We start from the raw sequence: 21,819 nt of genomic DNA on the forward strand, positions 1-21,819 counted from the left end.
AATGTAAACAGAGATAAAAGAGACAATAACAAAATTCTATAAATTTTCAAATTATGGGGGCCAGCGCTGTGGTGTAGAAGGTAAAACCACTAACTGCAGTGCCAGCTGAGTCCCAGCTGCTCCACTTCTGATCCAGCTCTCTGCTAATGCACCTGGGAAAGCAGCGGAGATGACCGAAGTGCTTGGACCCCTGCACCCACATGGGAGACACAAATGAAGCTCCTGGCTCCTGGTCCAGCCCTGGCTGTTGTGGCCATTTGGGGAGTGAACCAGCAGATGGAAGATCTCTCTCTCTCTCTCTCTCTCTCACTCTCACTCTCACTCTCACTCTCACTCTCACTCTCACTTTCTCTAACTCTGCCTCTCAAGTAAATAAATAAATCTTAAAAGGGGGGGGGGGGACCCTGAGATCATCTGTCCTGTGTCATTTTAAAAAAAATTCAAATTGTCTTGTTAAACTTTCTTTAAATTATACATGCATTTTTTTATTAAGCTTTCATCTATTTTCTGCCAAGATAAGACCAATACACATGGGAAACACTTCATACAATGCTCAAGAAAGAACAGCATGCAAAATTGTACAATCACAGTATGATCTCAACTACATGAAAAATGCACATAAAAACTAGAAGGAAATATCATAAAAGGTTAATCTAAAATGATGGCATTATGAGTGACTACTCTGATTCTTGGTACTTTCTGCATTCTCCAGATTGCATTAAAGTCATTTAAAAACAAGTTAAATGGCGAAACAAAAATACAATATAATACTTAAAAAACTGATAAACAGAATATAACACACAGGGTTAGCTATTTCTTCTTACCTCTGAGTAAAACCTACCCCCAAAAGAGCTTGTAAAAATAAAACTGAAAGCACTCAAACAGGGATTTGTGGTACAAACAGAATAAAATAAAATGAAAATAATATTGCTTAAAGCAAGTTTATACATTCCTCAAAAAAGGAGTCCAACAAATCACAGGTCAGAGGACGTTGCTAGCACCCTGGGTCTTCAGCCCTCTTAGTGCCTTAGTTTCACCGTACAGGTAGGTAGAGGAAAGTCAGGACTTAACAATCCAATTCAGTGTGCTGACTAAAATCAGTAATCAAATATATCCTGGATTTAAACATAGAACATTTCTGGATTCTAACTTCTTAACTCACATGGCAATGAGCTCCAGAAATATCCCTGTCTATGGCAGACAAAACACATGAGAGAGAACAGTCCAACTGTAGGACTGATTTTTTCCTCAAACTAGATTCTTAAACTTCTCTGTCACCCAAAGAAACAAAATCCATTCAGGGTAAGGGAATGATGGCATAAGGGATGGGATCAAATGAATCATTTTGTTTGTTGACTATGTGTTCTTTCCATCCTACCTGTTCTTACATTAAATATTCCCTAATAGAAAACCTGTCTAAAAGATTTCGATGTCATTTTGTTCTCTAAATCAGCCTCTCCAAACTTCCAGTTTTATTACAATAACAAAAAATTTAGAAACAATTTAAGTGTAAATATGTGGCCATAAAAATAATGCTATGAAAAAGTATTTCATGTACAATATGCCAATGAATTGTATAATGCCAATGAATTGTATACTTAAAAATGGTTAGAATGTAAATTTTATATTATTTATATTTTACCATAACAAAAAAATTTCATAACATGGGAAAGGGTTTACAATATCTTGTTTTCTTTCTGAAGTGAAAACATTATAGTATGATGAATTATGGGAATAAATATTAAACAATAAGTTATCCCATTGGTTCACTGTATAAAATCTAGAAAAGCTCACAGAAAAATAAAATCTCTTATACCTCCCAGATATAACCACTATCAACCATACCATATCCCTAAAATGGTATGGTGGTTAGATACAAAGATAGGTCTCTATTGATGTCAGCCCCTGTTTAAATTCTCTATCTCTTCAACACAGGAAAATAATGTATCCCTTATTTTCCTTATTATGATATTATTTTCTCAACTTTACATCTGATAAAAATAAGGATTTTAGATATCAGTCACTTTTTTAAAAATCACCTAACCAGAGGATGGAGGAACCATGATTCAGAGCCAAGCTCTGCTAACTCCAAAGACCATGATCTTAACCACTTTGGTAACACTTCTCATTTTTGTAAAGGCATAATTAAAATATTATCACATAAAATCAAACCTATATTTGATTACAAATTTTCAGATTCTTTCAACAATCCTGTTAATTGCCTCCCAAATGCTCTATTTCAATGCCTAACGGGTGATAAATAGGATTATCTAACTCCGTATATATAACATAGTCTAAAAGAAGGCTGCAGATTACCTTACAAACTTCAAATGGGAGTAAAAAAATACTTACCAAAAACTGCAAAATGTACTCCCAATTCATTTAAAATAGGAATCATATGCTTTCCTTTTGTTATTGTACTTAAAACTGAAGGGTTTAAGCAGTCACCACTAAAAATCAAAAGTGGATTCAGGAAACTGAACTTCTTCACAGCTGTTGCAAATCTAAAACAATAAAAAATTATGAGCTGTAATTTTATGCCTTTATCAGAAAAGAAACCATTATAAATAGCAAAACGAAAATTTTAGAAATTAGAATAAAATCTAAAATAAGTGTGAGAACATATAAAATGTTTCCAATAAAATCACTTTATATAGCCAGCAAACTTCAACCTCTTAGCATACCTGCGTTCTGAAAGGATACATGAGAAAACAGATTTCTTAAATCAATCATGTTTTCCATTTAAATGTGAAATGCATTATACCACAGAAGATATCTTCAGTTCATAATTTGAAATTGCTAAAAATATAACATTTTAAAGCACATAAGAAAACTCAAACTATGCAACAAAATATAAATCTTTAAATATAAACTATACCCTGGAAGCAAGATGAAAGATTTGTCTGACGTCTTACTAAGTTCTTTAAATTAAATTTATTGCATCAAGTTTGATGTAAGATAATGCCTCTCTGCAGCCTTATAATCTAATGTTCCAATGGCAAACAAATCTTCTCAACCTCATTACTAAATACTTCCTTCATCGTATTTGCATCCTCCTGCTCGTCACTGGAACCTAAACTTCCCCTGTGGAAAGCATTTACTACGCCAGCCCTTCTCCAGAGGCCATGATGCCTCCTCTGATTCCCCACCATGAACAGAACAAGGAGTGAAGGGACTGAGAAGAGACAAACATTCCTCCATGCTAATTGCAGCTTGGACAAAAAGTCTCCCTCCTTTGAAGCCTGAATCTACCACTCTCCATCTCTCCATGCCGGTGATTCCTTTGGAACCAATAAGTGTACTTCAAAAAACATACCCAGGTAGCTCTGACCTGTCTCCCCCAAGCAAAACCATCATTGGCTTCCCCCACATTCATGTTGCTTCCACCTTTTCCTTTACTCCACATTCTCCATCTTGGTAACCAGAACATCCCCTAGAAGCCTTCATTGGCTCCTCTATTTCGTCCTACATTAGCAACTTACTGTTGTTACCAAACTTACCATCAAAAAGCTAAAACCTTTTAAAGATCTCTCTGGGTACTACATGTCTTTCCAGCTATACATTCGCATGCAAAATATACTCTTGTCACCAGTACCTAAGAGAAGGTCTCTAAAATTGCTGTTTCATTTGGAACTAGAAGATTCTTTTCCAAGACAAACCAGAAAATTCTTACTAGTTCCCTAAGACTCGGCTTAATGCCTGCTGGCTCTACAAAATCTTTATGGCACATCCAAATTGCCAGCATCACTACTCTTGTGTTCTGGGGCCATTATTAAATAAAGTGTTACCTGAACACGAGCATAGTGATACTCCAACAGCCAATCTGTTTAGGTTATCTAAAAACAGCAACAAAGTGACTAATAGGTAGGTAGAGTATACAGCATGAATACACAGGACAAAGGAGTAATTAGTTCACTTCCTAGGTTAAATGAAGTGGGATGGTACAAGATTTCAAATTGCACATGATTTAAAACATCAGATATTCTGGAATTTTCCATTTTATATTTTTGGGCTAAAGTTAACCACAGACAACAGAGACTATGAAAAGTAAAACCAGGGCGTGTAGGGGGGAGGTGGCTACCATATATTCCTCTTTTATACACCTTATCCTCTCACACATTCTCAACAGCAGTCTATATTTTTATGAGTCTCAAATTAAAATCTGAGAGGGGGCCGGTGCCGTGGCTCACTTGGTTAATCCTCCACCTGTGGTGCCAGCGTCCCATATGGGCGCCGGGTTCTAGTCCCGGTTGCTCCTCTTCCAGTCCAGCTCTTTGCTGTGGCCCAGGAGGGCAGTGGAGGATGGCCCAAGTGCTTGGGCCCTGCACCCGCATGGGAGACCAGGAGGAAGCACCTGGCTCCTGGCTTCAGATCGATCAGTGTAGTTCCAGCCGTAGCAGCCATTGGGGGGTGAAACAGCAGAAGGAAGACCTTTCTCTCTGTCTCTCTTTCTCACTGTCTAACTCTATCTGTCAAATAAAAAAAAAATCTGAGCTCCATCACCAAATATTTGGTAAATACTAAATATTACACTATTAAAATTATAACAAATATTACATAAACTTGACCTTAAAAAATCCTGTCTGGGATATAAGACTGCTGATCTCAGGTAGAATGGTGTAGACTGTAGCACACCACATTTCCATTTCAACAAACAAAAAATTTCTGACGTCAAAGAACTAAGGATGCAAAAACAATTAAGTGATCTGAAATTCCAGAAAGCAGAAAACCTCTCTGAAGTAAGCAATCTATCACTGCTTGTTTTCTTCTCTGGGGATTATTGTCAATTATGTATTACGGATGAAAACAAAGGATTGAATTTGGTCCATAGAGAAGAACTTCTCGAGAGCAAGTTCCCGAGGGAAAAAAGAAACAGGATCATTTCAGTGATGAAACAGAGCTGGTGAAATAATTTGGAAATTTTTCAAGAGTCTTAAATGTGTAGCTAATTTATCACACTATGTTTGCCACATTCTAATGTTTTCTGGATTGGTAGGGAATTTCTATATAACATAATGCAATTTCCTGTAGCCTCATGGTTGATAGAAGATTAAAGTTCTGCTACAGGAATGATGGCTGCCTGATTTGTAAGTAATGTGGGGAGAGGCCACAAAAGCAAAGTTCTAAAGAGCAAACTGAATCTCCCAATATTTCAAGGCTAATGAGGTAAAGATTGAACAGATTCTCAATTTTTAAAATTCCAGAAAGAAAAAGCATGAGGAATAAGGAACAACCAAAGGCAGAACGAAATCTGCTAAAACTGAAATGGAAACTGACTCAGCTGACAAGATTGAGATTAGTCCCTTGTGTGACCTGTATGACAAAAGAAATGGGAATCCGTCTGAAAAAAAGAAATCATCATCTAGAGCTTTATATACACGGTCTGATATACAAGGAAAAACTTTCTAGACATGTGAAAAGAGATATAAAATAATCCAATAATCAAGATAAAAAAATTAGAGGATGTGGTCAGTGTTTGGTCTAATGGTTAAGACTCTAGTTTGAGGCTCACCATATCACATCAGGGTGCCTGAGTTCAACTCCCAACTGTGGTTCCTGATTCCAACTTCCTACTAACCACTAATGCTGATTCTAGGAAGCATAAATGGTTATGGCTTAAGTAGCTGGGTTCCTGCCATGTACATGGGAGACATAGACTGGGCTTACAGCTCCCAGGCTTGGATCCCTGGGCATTTGGAAACTGATGGAACTTTCCGTCTCTCTGTAAACATAAATAAATAAATAAGGTTTTAATGTAGAGGAGAGTAGAGCTGGGTTATGGCATAATGTGTTAAGCTTGCACTTTCAACACAAGCAACACTCCCATATCAGAGTGCTGAAATGAGTACCAGATGCTCTGCTTCTGATTCAGCTTCCTGCTAACATGCCTGGAAGGCAGGGAACAATGGCCCAAGTACTTGGATACCTGCCACTTATGTGAGAGACACAGAGTTCCTGGCTCCTGACTTTGGCCTGGACCAGCCCTGGATGTTGTGGCCATTTAGGGAGTGAACCAGCAGAATTAAAATCAACCAATAAATCTCTGTCTCTCTCTCTCTCTCCTTCTCTCTCTCTTCCCCTTTCTCTTCCTCTCTTGCCTTTGAAATAACTTAAAAATATATACAGAGAAGAAATCCACAGATTATTCAGATATAGAAGTTTTCGAACAAGGACTTTAAAATAATGAAAATATTAAATAAATTAGAAGGAAAAAGGATGGATAAAATAGAAAATTTCAACAGAAAGCCAAACAGGGGCCGGCACTGTGGTGTAGCAGGTAAAGTCACCACTTACAGTGCCACCATTCCATATGGGTGCCTGTTCAAGTCCCGGCTGTTCCACTTCTGATCCAGCTCTCTGCTATGGCCTGGGAAAGCAGTAGAAGATGGCCCAAGTCCTTGGGACCCTGCACCCATGTGGGAGACCTGGAGGGAGCTCCTGGCTCCTGGTTTCGGATCAATACAGCTCCGGCCATTGTGGCCAATTAGGGAGTGAACCAGCAGATGGAAGACCTCTGTCTCTCTCTCTCTCTCTGCCTCTGCTTCTCTCCCTGTGCAACTCTGCTTTCAAATAAATAAATAAATCTTTAAAAAAACAAGCAGAAATTATAGAACTTCAAAATTACTTGTTATTTTATGAAACTACTCAAACTTAAGCACAGACCAAAATAAAAAAACAAAACAAAAAAAGCAGAATGTAAAATATGTGGGAAAAAATTTTTTTAATCATATACAACACACATCCAGAAAGGAGAAGGAAAAAGTGAATGGAACCAAAACAACACTTGAAAAGATACAACTAATAACTTCACAGGCTGTTAAAAAAAATACTCACCCACAGGATCAAGAATCTCAGTGAACCATAAGAAAAATAACTAAAAAGAAGAACATACCTTAGCACATCACAGTCAACCTGCTATCCAAAGAAAGACAAACAAAAAAAATTTAAAGTAGAGGCTGATGGTGGTGGTGGGAGGTATTATTGATGACTGATACTGCAACATAAATTTTAGAAGTTAGACAATATTAAAATGGTATGTTTAAAGTCCAAAAAGAAAAACTGCAAACCTAGGATTTTATACTCAACAATAAGTTACTAGAAAATGAATGGGAAGTAAAAATATTTAGGATTTCTGGGAGACCCCAAGATAACTGAATAGAGATACCCAGAGTTCACCTGTTCCTCCAGAGAACCAAAATAACAGGCAAGTAAAAATAGCTGCATTTTGAAGTAAGTGCCCGAAAAGGAACATAAGCTACCCTGGACTTGTAGGACTTGGAGAGCTGGGATGGTCAGACACAGAGAGAGGAACAAACTGCAGACAAGGCCGTGACACATACCCCATGACTAAGGGGAATCCACGTGGGGTGGGGGTGCGGGAATAAACGGAGTGCACCAGCAGACCTCCTCTCCAGGGTGTCCAGATGCCAGCAATCCTAGATACATGAGTGATCTATAATCGTCATAGGCTTGGAGTCCCCAAGGCTGGAGTATGCATGAGAGCGGAAATCACAATGTCTCTCCGCTCCAACTCTCAGAGATCAGGCTGCGGCACTGAGGCACCATCTTGGGAAAGGACCCACTGCCAGAATCCATGCTGGCTTAGGGGACAGGAGCCCCAGTATATATCACTACCCCTGGGGCCCTACAGACATCCCACCACACTGGCAAAAATGAATTGCAGCCTGAAACTCAAACAGGCTAGGCATTACAACTGGCACCTGAACATTGTAAACTAAGCAGCACTCTGCACTACAAGGGACACATGGTTCAGGCACCGCAAGGTGGACCTCGCCCCACCTGCCAACAGACTGAGGGATGAGCCCCCTCCACCAGTGCCTCCTTCTGCCTCAGGCAACACATGTCGCACCCAAGTCCCACACAGGCCCACCAGACCTCAGGCCAGCACTGCTCTGGCCTCCCTATCCACCCTGCTGTTACTACAGTTGCCCCAGAGGGCCAAGTGCCCCAGCTCAACCTCAGACCAGTGTACCTGCAGCCTCAGACACAGGGGGCTGAGGCCCAGTACTTTCATGAACCCCAGACCCATCCCTCAGACTGCCAACAGAACCCACACACCTCTACTGGGACTAAAGAGCTGCCCCATAGCGCACCAGCTGTAGCGGCCATTTGGGGGGTGAACCAATGGAAAAAAGGAAGACCTTTCTCTCTCTTACTAACTCTGCCTGTCAAAAAAAAGAAAAGTGATCCCTGTTAAATTTCAGAGAGGAAAAAGAGAGGGAGGAGATGTACAATTTGGGACATGCACAATCAGACTTGCCCTAAATGATGGAGTTAGAAATGTGCCAGGGGATTCCAATACAATCCCATCAAGGTGGCATGTACCAATGCCATCTCACTAGTCCAAGTGATCAATTTCAGTTCACATTCGATGGCTCGGATAGGTCTAAGAATCAAAGGGATCACACAAACAAGACAAGTGTCTGCTAATACTAACTGATAGAATCAAAAAGGGAGAGAAAGATCCAACATGGGAAGTGGGATACACAGCAGACTCATAGAATGGCAGATGTCCTAAACAACACTCTGGCCTCAGAATCAGCCCTTAAGGCATTCGGATCTGGCTGAAGAGCCCATGAGAGTATTGTAGGCATGGAAAGCCAAGATACCATGGAAAAGAAAAAAAGAAGACCTAAATGAAAGATCTCTGTGAGTGAGATCCCAGTGGAAAGAACGGGGCCATCAAAGAAGGAGGTACCTTTCTCTGAAGGGAGGAGAGAACTTCCACTTTGACTATGACCCTGTCAGAATAAGATCAAAGTCAGCAAACTCTAAAGGCTTCCATAGCCCTGGCAACTCATGACTAGAGCCTAGGGAGATTACTGACGCCATGAACAGGAGTGTCAAATTGTTAAGTCAGCAACAGAAGTCACTGTGTACTTACTTCTCATGTGGGAACTGTCCTTAATGTGTTGTCTAATGTGCAGTGATGCTATAACTAGTACTGAAACAGTATTTCTACACTTTGTGTTTCTGCGTGGGTACAAACTGATGAGATCTTTACTAATTATATACTGAATCGATCTTCTGTATATAAAGATAATTGGAAATGAAAAAAAAAAACTGGTGTTAAATTGGAAATGGCATAGAAAATTAATTTTTAAAAAAATATTATGTAGGATCTCTGTCTTTAATGTGCTGTACACTCTTATTTAATGCTATAACTAGTACTCCAACAGTATTTTTTTTCACTTTGTGTTGCTATATGGGGGCAAACTGTTGAAATCGTTACCTAATATATACTAAACTGATCTTTTGTATATAAAGAGAATTGAAAATGAATCATGATGTGATTGGAAGGGGAGAGGGAGCGGGAAAGGGGAGGGTTGTGGGGTGGGAGGGAAGTTTTGGGAGGGGGAAGCCATTGTAAGCCATAAGCTGTACTTTGGAAATTTATATTCATTAAATAAAAGTTTAATTAAAAAAAAAAAAGAACTGACCCATGCCAGCTACTGCTGCCATTAATTACAGAGGAAAAAGCAATACAGAGACTACACCAAAGCATCAAACTGGAACTAGTGCCAAACTGACACCCAAAGACACATATTTTTGTAAAAGATAGATTTACTTACTTATTTATTTATTTAAAAGGCAGAGTTACAGAGAGGCAAAGGCAGAGATAGAAAGAGAATCTTCCATCCACTGGTGCACTCTCCAGTTGGCTGCAATGGCAGGAGCTGTGCCCATAAAACCAGGAGCCAGGAGCTTCTTCCCACGTGGGTACAGGGTCCCAAGCACTTGGGCCAGCTTCTACTGCTTTCCCAGGCCATAGCAGAGAGCCAGATTAGAGGTGGAGCAGTCGGGACTCAACTCTACAGACACCGTGGGTGGTGGCTTTACCTGCTATGTCACAGCACCGGTCCTTGTTATATGCATTTTTAAACTATAAATGGCTATGTAAACCCTGCCTTAGCTCCAATACAGAAGCTGTAATGTGTGTTGCATTCATTATTATTTACTTAAAAATTCCATTGGTAGCCGGCGCCGTGGCTCAACAGGCTAATCCTCCGCCTTGCGGCGCCAGCACACCGGGTTCTAGTCCCGGTCGGGGTGCCGGATTCTGTCTCGGTTGCCCCTCTTCCAGGCCAGCTCTCTGCTGTGGCCCGGGAGTGCAGTGGAGGATGGCCCAAGTGCTTGGGCCCTGCACCCCATGGGAGACCAGGAGAAGCACCTGGCTCTGGGCTTCGGATCAGCGCGGTGCACCAGCCACAGCATGCCGGCCGCGGCGGCCATTGGAGGGTGAACCAACGGCAAAGGAAGACCTTTCTCTCTCTCTCTCTCTCTCACTGTCCACTCTGTCAAAAAAAAAAATCCATTGGTATTTTTCTTTGAAATACAGCTCATTTAGATGTGTACTGGCTATCTACTAAACAGTTGGAACTTTTCGAGTTATCTTTCAAGTATTGAGTGATAGTTTAATTTTGTTACAGAGACAGCATACTCTATGTAACAGACCTTTGAGGTTTTTATACTTGTTTGTGTTCTATTTTGTTAAATAATTAAGTGTCTTCCACCAAGCAGAAGTATATTTTGTTGTTTGGTATAATGTTCTATATATCAATTTTGAACCAGCAGATAAAAGATTTCCATCTTAATAGCTCGCTCTCTCTTCTCTCTCTTTCACCCTCTTCCTCTCCCCGTGTCTGCTTCCCTCTCTCCCTCTCTCATTCTGCCTTTTTAAGATTTTATTCTTTATTTATTTGAAAGTCAGAGTTACACAGAGAGAGAAGGAGAAGTAGAGAGAGAGGTCTTCCATCCACTGGTTCACTCCCCAATTGGCCCCAACAGCCAGAACTGTGCCAGACCGAAGCCAGGAGCCAGGAGCTTCTTCCGGGTCTCTCACGTGGGTGCAGGGGCCCAAGGACTTGGGCCATCTTCTACTGCTTTTCCAGGCCACAGCAGAGAGCTGGATTGGAAGAGGAGCAGCCGGGATTAGAACCGGTGCCCATATGGGAAGCCGGCACTTCAGGCCAGGGCATTAACCCGCTGATCCACAGCATCGGCCCCTCATTCTGCCTTCAAGTAGGCAAAAGTAAGCATTTAAGAAAATAAGACTTAGGGCCGGTGCCGTGGCTCACTAGGCTAATTCTCCACCTGCAGCGCTGGCATCCTGGGTTCTAGTCCCAGTTGGGGCACCGGATTCTGTCCCGGTTGATCCTCTTCCAGTCCAGCTCTCTGCTGCAGCCCGGGAAGGCAGTGGAGGATGGCCCAAGTGCTTGGGCCCTGCACCCGCATGGGAGACCAGGAGAAGCACCTGGCTCCTGGCTTCAGATCGGCACAGCGCGCCAGCCGTAGCAGCCATTTGGGGGGTGAACCAATGGAAAAAGGAAGATCTTTCTCTCTCTCTTTCTCTCTCTGTCTAACTCTGCCAGTCAAAAAAAAAAAAAAAAGACTTAGGAAAAAAGTGCAAGGCATATGTGATGATTGATGAGTGTTCCATCTAACATGTAGAGAGCAACAGTTCTTAGAGTTCCTCTGATTATTAGCATCATCATCACCAGGAAATTTACTAGAAAATCAAATTCTCAGGCTGAAGCCCAATTCTATAGAGTCAGAAACTCTAGGGGGAGGTACATAAGTCTGTGTTTTAACCAGCCTTCTGGGTAATTCTGATGCACACAAAATTTAGGAACCACATTACAAAAAGAAACCAAAAAAAGAAAAAGCTGTTAAAAATAGGCCATAGGTGGCCAGCACCACGGCTCAATAGGCTAATCCTCCACCTGCGGCACCAGCACACCGGGTTCTAGTCCCGGTCGGGGCACCGATCCTGTCCTGGTTGCCCCTCTTCCAGGCCAGCTCTCTGCTGTGGCCCGGGAGTGCAGTGGAGGATGGCCCAAGTGCTCGGGCCCTGCACCCCATGGGAGACCAGGAGAAGCACCTGGCTCCTGCCATTGGATCAGCGCAGTGCGCCGGCCGCGGCGGCCATTGGGGGGTGTACCAACAGTAAAGGAAGACCTTTCTCTCTGTCTCTCTCTCACTGTCCACTCTGCCTGTCAAAAAAAAAAAAAAAAAAAATAGCCCATAGGGGCCAGCACTGTGGTGTAGCAGGTAAAGCTGTCGCCTGGGGTGACTTCCCATGTGGACACCAAACTTCCAGTCCAGCTCCCTGATACTGTGCCTGGCAAAGCAGCAGAAGATGGCCCAATCTGCGTGTGCCCCTGCACTCACATGAGAGACCCAGAATAAGCTCCAGGCTCCTGGCTTTGGATCAGCCCGGCTCCACAGTGTGGCCATTTGGAGAGTGAACCCGAGGATGGAAGACCTCTCCCTCCCTCTCTCTCTCTCTCTCTCTCTGCCTCTGCTTGTCTGTAACTCTGTCTTTCAAATAAATAAATCTTTTTTTAAACAGTTCATGCGGTATTATTTTTAAAAAATAGGCCATAAATGCAGTTTTACTCTTTGGAAAGGCTATGAAAATTATTTGGTGGTAAATAAATATATTAAATGAGAGATCAAAGTTGTAAGAGTTCTCCTGAGGAGATGCTTAGTTTGATTTTAGACACATAGAATATACTACTGATGGAGACTTCAAAGTGAATTTTCCCAATTGGCAGACCAAAATATAGGACTGAAAAAGAGGTTAGGGCTAGTTTATAGATCTAGGAATAGAATATATGAAATACTTAGTTCCAAAAAAGCTTATAAATTGCTACTCTGCTAGAGAAATCTCTACACACTGCTTTGTATTAACAAGATAAATAGAAATAGCCCTTGCCTTGCTGTCAACAATTTACAACCTTTGGGCTGGTGTTGTGGCACAGCAGGTTAAACTGCTGCCTTTTATACTGGCATCCCATATGAGCAGTCAACTGAAGATCCAGCTGCTCCACTTCTGATACAGCTCCTTGCTAATGTGCCTAGGAAAGTAGCAGAAGATGGAGCAAGTGCGTGGGTCCCTACCACTCAGCTGGGAAACCCAGACTGAGTTCCTGGCTCCTGGCTTCTGTCCCAGATATTGTGGTCATTTTGGAAGTGAGCCAGCAGATAGAAGATCTCTGTCTTACCCTCTCCCTCTATAACTTTGCCTTTCAAATAAATAATTTTATTTTAAAAATCTATAGTCTCGACTCTTTTACACTAAAAACTTATTAAGAACCTCAAAAAGCTTTTTATCTGCATTATATCTGTCACTACTTTACCATATTAGAAATTAAAACTGAGAAATTAATATATGTTGTTATGGATTTAAATAATAATAAACCCATTAAATATATTTTTAAGAAGACTATCTTTTCAAAAACAAAAACAGGGCCAATACTGTGGCACTGAAGGTTAAGCCACTGCTTGCAATGCTGCTATCCTATATCAAAGTGTCCATTGAAGTCCCAATGCTCTGCTTCTGATCCAGATTCCTGCTAATGTGCCTGAGAAGGAAGAAGAAAATGACCCAACTGTTTGGGCCCCTGTCACTCACATAGGAGACCTGGATAGAGTTCCTGGCTCCTGGCTTCCACCTGATACAGCCCCTGTTGCTGCAGCCATATAGGTAGTGAACCAGTAGATGATTCATTATCACCAGATCTCTCTCTCTCCCGCTCCCTCTCCCCCACCAAATAAATAAATCTTTCAAAAAGGAAAAGTTTGTCATGGTTTGAATATGATTAGGCCTCAACAACATGTAGTTTAATCCCAAAAGTCTTATGTTAATGATACTAAGCAGGTGGAAATTTTATTCAGTTATGCTGTCTAGAGGTAAAGTCTTTGGAAAATGATTAAATTGTATTAGATCATTAGGGGGGAGCCTCCATGACTGAATCCTGATGGCTATCTTTTTTTAAAAAGATTTATTTATTTATTTGAAAGTCAGAGTTACACAGAGAGAGAAGGAGAGGTAGAGAGAGAGGTCTTCCATCCACTGGTTCACTCCCCAATTGGCCACAATGGTCAGAGCTGCACAGATCCAAAGCCAGCAGCCAGGAGCTTCTTCCAGGTCTCCCACATGGGTGTTGGGGCCCAAAGCCTTGGGCCATCTTCTACTGCTTTCCTAGGCCATAGCAGCAAGCTGGAGCAGAACTGGAAGCAGCTTGGACTCTAATCAGTGCCCATATGGGATGCTGGCACTGCAGGCAGCAGCTTTACCCACTATGCCACAGCACCCACCCCTCTGGTGGCTTCTGAAGAGGACACATACATAGACAACATACATCCTCCCTGCCTCTTACCATGTGATACCATGTGTCACCTCAAGATGGCCAGCAAGAATAGCATAACCACAGGCCGAACCAAGAGGTCTTGCCTAATCTTAGATGTAGGCCTCTAGAAATATGAACAAAAATAAACTCCTTTTCTTTATAAAGTTATCCTTTCTCAGGTATTTTTTTTTTTAGTAACAAAAGCTAATACTACAGACTTCTGCAAATCTCTTTTATGTCAATCTAAATAGAGACAGCCGAAGTCTTGTATCAGCTGGTAGATTCAAGATCTTGGGCCATCTTCCACTGCTTTCCTAGGTGCATTAGCAGGGAGCTAGATCACAAGTGCAGCAGCCAGGACTCAAACTGGTGCCCCTGTGGAATACTAGTGTCACGAGTGGTCACTTAACCTGCTGTGCCACAATGCTGGCCTCAATACCAGTTTCTTAACAGTTGGTTTCAGTGTGGTATCTAAAACCACTTCAATTAAATTTCAGTTCTATAAATCCTTGAGACAATGAGTGTGAACAAAGCAAATAACATCTATTAAGATGTTATGAGGGGCCGGCGCTGTGGCATAGCAGGTAAAGCCACTGGCTGCAGTGCCAGCATCCCATAGGGGCGCCAGTTCAAGACCTGGCTGCCCCACTTCCGATCCAGCTTTCTGCTATGGCCTGGGAAAGCAGTAGAAGATGGCCCAAGTCCTTGGGCCCCTGCACCCACGTGGGAGACCCGGAAGAAGCTCCTGACTCCTGGCTCCTGGCTTCAGATAGGCGCAGCTCTGGCCATTGCGGTCAACTGGGGAGTGAACCATCGGATGGAAGACTCTCTGTCTCCCCCTCTCTCTCTGCCTCTCCTTCTTTCTGCCTCTCCTTCTCTGCGTAACTCTGACTTTCAAATAAATTAATAAATCTTTTTAAGAACTGTTATGAAAAGGGCTGGCACTGGGATGTAATGAATGGGTTAGGCCGCCACCTTAAGCTGCCACCATCCCATATGGGCACCCGTTCAAGTCCCAGCTGCTTTACTTCCAATCTGGCTCCCTGATAATGCACCTGGGAAAGCAATGCTGAAGATAGCTCAGGTCCTTGGGCCCCTGCACCCACATGAGAGACCGAGATGAAGCTCCTGGTTCCTGGCTTTGGCCCGGCCCAGCTCTAGCTGCTGCAGTCATTTGGAGAGTGAACCAGTGGGCAGAAGATCTCTCTCCCACTCTCTCTCTGTAACTCTGCCTTTTGAACAAATGAAATAAACCCTCTTAAAAAAATGTTTTATGAAAGTAATCTGGACTTTGAACCCTCTAAGGGTGCCTGGCCTGGATTATACTTTGAGTACTATCAATCAGATTTATAATCTAAGTAATGGCTAAACCTCAAAAGTAAATAAATATATGCTGTACATGGAACACATTTTTCTAATCAGCTCGTACTCATTCCTTCAACCTCAGCTTAAACACTCCCCAGAGGAACATTGCCATATTCCTTCACAACTAACTGAGGAGGTATCTTGTCAGGCATTCTCATTGCACTTATACATAATCATTTTATTTTTATTTATGAAACATTATGTCTGCTTAAAGCTAAACTAAATGTTCCACAAGGGCTGGGGTCATGTCCAGTCTTGTTCATAGTTGTATCACCAGCATCTGTCCCACTCCCTAAGACCTGTTTTCAATACAGAGTCAGAATGATTCTTTCAGAATCTAAGTTGCTTTCTATCATTCCTCTGCTAAAACCTTCCAGTGGCTTCCCAGTTCATTCAAGGTAAGTGGCAAAATGGTCAACATGGCCCACACAGCTTCCTCTGATCTGATTCCTGCTACACTTCTGATTTCATCCCCTACCAGTATGGCCATCACTTAACTCAGGTCCACCCTCTGTAGCCTCTTGATATTCATGGAAGCCTGTAAGCACACATTCTCACCTCAGAGCCTTTGTTCTGGCAATTTCCTCAGCCTGCAACTCTTCCTTTGTAGATAGCCAAAAATCTCACATGGCCTGACTTCACTCAGTTCTCTCCTCACACAACACCTTATCACTGAGGCCTTATCTAAGTGACCTTTCTCAAAGTAGCAACCATCCCAACTTCTATTCTCTATTCACATCCACACTCTTCTCATTCTCCTTATCCTGCACTATTTTCCTCCATAGTATTTATTACCATCTGACATATTATATATTTTCTTATTTATTGTCTGCTTCCTTAAATAAACATAAAAAATAATTTTTCTCTTCTGTTCCCCACTATATCCCGAAGGTCTAGAATAGTACCAAGCACCATACATTTAATAATTGACACATAGTTGTTGAATTCTATGAGCCATGCACTCCATACCTGGCAAATGGCATGCTGTCATTGAGTATTTGTTGAACCAAATAAATACTGAATGAATCCCTGCTTCAGTACACAAAGAAGTAGAAACAGTGGTAGGATATACCAGTATTTAAGGAATAGAGAATTTATGACATCTTAGAGTTAAAATGAAAAAGTACTCTTAACTAAAGTAAAAATGGTCCAGAGTTGTCACCAATCCAAATAACCACTACTTTTTTCAACACCTTCTTTGCTAGGAATAACATTTAGAAGCTGAAATATTCTTGGAAATGCCAACCATAAAAGAGCTTCTTTTCACCGTTTGAGTAGTTTAGAAATAAGATACTTTCACAGTTCCTTCAAAGGCAAGTCACTAACATGTACTATGCAGTAGTATTTCTTGATATGTTTTCTGAGTTTCACATTTTTGACTTTCCAAAGACATTGCACTCCATAATCTCCTGCTTTACCAAGAAGCTGGTGTTTTCACTTATATGACTAATAGGTAGATGAATGGTATGTCTGAATAAAAGAATTTAAAAAGTCCTACAATAAAACCACCAAGAGCTTTTGCTGAACAATACAGCCCATACAAAAATGCATTTCCCAAAGACTATTCTGCCACCTGCAATATATTATTTTTAATTCCTCAGAAGTCGACCCACAGCTTTTTCTTGGGTTTCCACAAATATTGAAAAATATTATATGAATGGAAGGGGAAAGGGAGCGGGAAAGGGGAGGGTTGCGGGTGGGAGGGAAGTTATGGGAGGGGGGAAGCCATTGTAACCCATAAGCTATACTTTGGAAATTTATATTCATGAAATAAAAGTTTAATAAAAAAAAAATCAATGACATTCATGAACCTACACTTGTTAGAGGTTGAACTGTGTCCACTCAGAAAAAAAAAAGTTGAAGTCCTAAGCCTCAGGTTCCATAAAAGTGACCTTACTTGGAAATAGAATCTTTGCAAGTCAAGATGAGGTCCTCTGGGTAGGCATTAATTCAATGGCAAGTATTCTAATAAAACAATGGAAATTTGGACCCCGAACACGCAGATAGAGAATGTCATGTGAAGACAAAACTGAACTAGAGGAATACATCTATAGCCAAAGAATACCAAGGATTGCTGGGCTTCATGAGAAGCTAGCAGAAGCATAGAACAGATTCTCTTTCAGTCCCCTTGAAGGAACCAGCCTTGCCAATACCTGGATTTCAGACTTCTAGCCTCCAGAATTATGAGACAATAAGTCCCTGTCCTTTCAAACCACCTGGTTTGTGGTACTTTATCACATCAATCTGAATAAACTAACACAATATTGATATAAATAATTGAATAAACAGATGAGGGAAAAGAAACAAACCTCCCATTCAGAAGTATTTAAGATAATTAATGTAAATACTTTGCGCTCAAAGAGGTAGAACATTTTAACTCACTACTCCTTTATGTTTTGGCTATGCTTGGTGACTTCCTTCCAAAGAGTACAAAAGAGTAATTTCTGAAAGATTAACTTTACAGTGGAAAAATCTGATGAAAGTCAGTAGCAACAGTGGTAAGTCATATCATTAATATGTTCTCCTAAAATGATGTGATGAAAATGACATTTCATTTCTATTTTCTTACTTCCCCTACCCCAAAAAGATCATAACCCCAGTCTAATCATGATGCAAAACACTATATAAATCCCAACTAACAGACCTCATACAAAGTACCTGGCCAGCACTAATAAAAAAAATTCAAGGTCATTAAAAATCTAGAGAAACTCTCACAGTCAAAAGGAGCCTAAAGAATCATGAACCAAAGGCAGTGCAATATCCTGTATAGGAGGGGTGGGAAACATGCTCCCTGCAGGCTGTATAAGGCCCGCAAAATCACTCGGTCTGGTCCTGCCAAGACAACCACAGGTAAGACTGGAAATTCGATAAATCTATAGTAGGCTAATTTTTTCTTTGATAATTTTGTATGGCTCATGAATGATGTTAGAAATATCCAAATTATCCATGGCAAAAAATAAATAAATAAATAAATAAAAGGTTCCCCAACACTGCTATGTAGGATCCTGAAACAGAAAAAGCACATTAAATAAAAACTAAGGAAATCCAAATCAAATATTGATGCTGGTTAATAATATCATATTGGGTCCAGTGCTGTGGCGTAGCGGGTAAAACCACTGCCTGCAGTGCTAGCATCCCATATGGACGCCAGTTCGAGTCCTGGCTGCTCCACTTCCGATCCAGCTCTCTGCTGTGGCCTGGGAAAGCAGTAGAAGATGGCCCAAGTCCTTGGGCCCCTGCATCCACGTGAGACCCGAAAGAAGCGCCTGGCTCCTGGCTTCGGTCTGGCACAGCTCCGGCCTTTGCAGCCAATTGGAGAGTGAAGCAGTGGATGGAGGACCTCTCTTTCTGCCTCTCCTTCTCTCTCTGTAACTCTTTCAAATAAATAAATTTTAAAAAAATACCATATTGACTTTGGCTCATTACATAAGAAATGTACCATAGTAAATGGGGGAAATATGCAAACTCTTTGTATGATCTTCATGATTTTTATTAATCTAAAACAGTTCAAAATATAAAGTTTATTAAAAATAAAAATAAATCAATGACCAAGAATCAACAGAATTCAGTTCACCATCATACCACCACCACAACCATAGTCAGATGAAGTTACAATCAAATATACCATTCACAGCCATTCCATCTGTTCAGAATGTTCCGGTACTCACCATACTCATCCATTCAAAAAGTATATATTCAGTCCCTACTTTGTAGCAGATACTATCATGGGTCCTGAGAATAATGTGATGGTAAAAACAAAGTTTCTGCTCTTAGTTTGCATTTCGATGTAAATTAAAATACCACAGTTCTAGCTATTAAAGGAAATCAAGGGCATAAGTAGCTTCCTGATCCTCAGCCTCTGATTCTAGATACATGTCCCAGAATGCCTAGCACTTGACAGTCTTCTCTGAAAACACATGGACTTGGGCCGGCGCCATGGCTCACTTGGTTAATCCTCTGCCTGCGGCACCGGCATCCCATATGGGCGCCGGGTTCTAGTCCCGGTTGCTCCTCTTCCAGTCCAGCTCTCTGCTGTGGCCCCGGAAGGCAGTGAAGGATGGCCCAAGTGCTTGGGCCCTGCACCCGCATGGGAGACCAGGAGGAAGCACCTGGCTCCTGGCTTCGATTGTCACAGTGCACCAGCCATAGCGGCCATTTGGGGGGTGAACCAACAGAAGGAAGACCTTTCTCTCTGTCTCTCTCTCTCTCTCACTGTTTAATTCTATCTGTCAAATAAAAAAAAAAAAAAAAAAAAAAAAAAAAAAAAAAAAAACATGGACTGACTGTAAGCAGGGATGTCTGAAGAAAAGAAACGAGCATACCCCTACAAAGAGGTACTTGCTAGCCTCCAAAATAGCCAGTACCACCACAAATGGACTTCTCCCTAGAGAAGTCTCAGATTTAAAGAATAGGATTTTCTTCCCAAGATACAGAAGAGCTATACATATACTAAAGAGTTTGCAGTAGAAAAGAATAGACTCTAAAGAGAAAAGCCAATTGGGAGCTGATATCTGCCCAAATACTTTCCATTTACTTCTACCTAATCAACAAGTTTCTCAAGTGCAACTGATTTAACATTCCCTTCCCAACACCAATCCCCATCATACTAACTCTTCCTTCAGCAACAGTTCAATGCTATCGCTTTCCCAGTATTAAACAACAGGACAACTGCATCTCCCTTCCCTTTTCTTCTGACTCCTATTGCTCTCCTTTCACACACACACTCACACTGAGTAACCACATCTTCTTGTTCTTTGGATGTGTTGTCTCAAATCCATCTGTTTCATTTGACTCTTGGTATCAACTGACTATACTCAATTATTTCTCCTCTTAAGAGTTTTCCCCCATCCTAATATTTTCCACTCCAAATCACCCTTACTGTTTTCCTTAATGTTTCCAAACCACTTCTTGGATCACATCACAGACCTTTATATATCATCCTCAAAACCTAGACTACTACTCAACTTCTAGCCAAACCATTGTTTTCTACAATGCCAAGTTTTATATTTCACTACTTTTTTACATTAGTACAACACTGCCTTACCTTAGTCCTCATTGTTATTCCCCCATTTCCTAATATTTTTCATCTTTGAATCAGAACAATGTCAGATGTATGAAGTCCAACCTCTTGATCAAAAAAAACAAAAAAGGAAAATAAACTCCAAAGAGGTCAAAATGACCTGCCTTATAACACACAAGTAGAAAGAAAAAATTCAAACCTAGAAGAACCTAGGCCACCTAAAGCGCTAATCCTGAAATGTTTCCATCTCCACTGTGGCAGAGGCCTTGTCTTCTAAGTAAATTTGTTTCTAACTGACATGATTAAAGTCGTGGTAGAGTCCTTCCCAAGGTCAAAAGAAGAAGAAGGGAGGAGTCTGTCCTGAGAATGAAAAGCAATTATTATCTACTTGCTTATGAATGCAAAAACTGAGGTCCCTACCTGCTCATATGGAACCATTTCAGGTTCTGCCTGTTAGTACCAAGCAATGATCTTTACCCTTGCCAGACAGCAGACAATATCATCAGTAACTCTGCTCCCATGTGGATCAATCCTGTGGCTGCCATGTAACATTAGAATATCCAATTAAATATATGCTTGTAACCATTTAAGGGAGACAAAGAGGCTAAAACCATCTCTAAGGAAAAAACAAAAACCTTCTTTGTTCAAGGCTCAGGCTTTTAGATAAGAAATTCCACCTGGGCCTTAATAGAAGACTACTTCCTGTTAAAAGGCCTTGGTGTCTTGTCTCGGGGCAGGATTCCTGCTACACAACCTAGCCACATCCTGGACGTTCTTTAAATCCCAGTATAATGTTTTCTTTTCTTGATTAAGCCCTATCTTGAAGTTTGTAGCAGTCTTGGCAAAGGAGGAAGAAAAGATGTGCTAAGAAAACTTGGGTTCCTATTATTAGCAGCTACATGTCTCACTGAGCACTGACAATTTTATAATAAAGAGGAAAAAAATTTTAACCAGTACTGTTTAACCACAGGTTACACATTCTGATAGATGCTATGCATAAATTACCTTACTTTATCCTTTTTTAAAAATGATGAAATACTCAAGAAATGTTAACTCCTTGTCCAAGATAACACAAATGGTTAGTGGAAAAGCTGGATTTGATCCCAGTTGGGACTAAATATATCATCCTCTACTGTTCACATTCAAGAAAGTTTTCATCCCCATTTTTCCACAAGTAGAACCAGTTCTAGGTATTTCCCCCACACCAATCCCTAACTCCTGAACCTACTAATTATGACCGGCAGGGAGCTGCAACAACAGCCTGTAGAGTTCTAACAG

The 21,819-nt window shown here is 41.1% G+C and overlaps 1 protein-coding gene across 1 annotated transcript in view; it reads right to left on the minus strand.

Moving 5' to 3' along the window:
• The window catches only part of LOC133774292 (trifunctional nucleotide phosphoesterase protein YfkN-like), a 96,908-nt gene that overhangs the window by 74,716 nt on the left and 373 nt on the right, over positions 1–21,819 (minus strand). Inside the window, exon 2 of the mRNA XM_062211938.1 lies at positions 2,353–2,504. Coding sequence (XP_062067922.1) covers positions 2,353–2,504 — 152 coding nt within the window. The remainder of the gene's footprint in view (positions 1–2,352; positions 2,505–21,819) is intronic.

The sequence above is a fragment of the Lepus europaeus genome, chromosome 15 (assembly GCF_033115175.1).
Source record: "Lepus europaeus isolate LE1 chromosome 15, mLepTim1.pri, whole genome shotgun sequence".
NCBI lineage: Eukaryota > Metazoa > Chordata > Mammalia > Lagomorpha > Leporidae > Lepus > Lepus europaeus.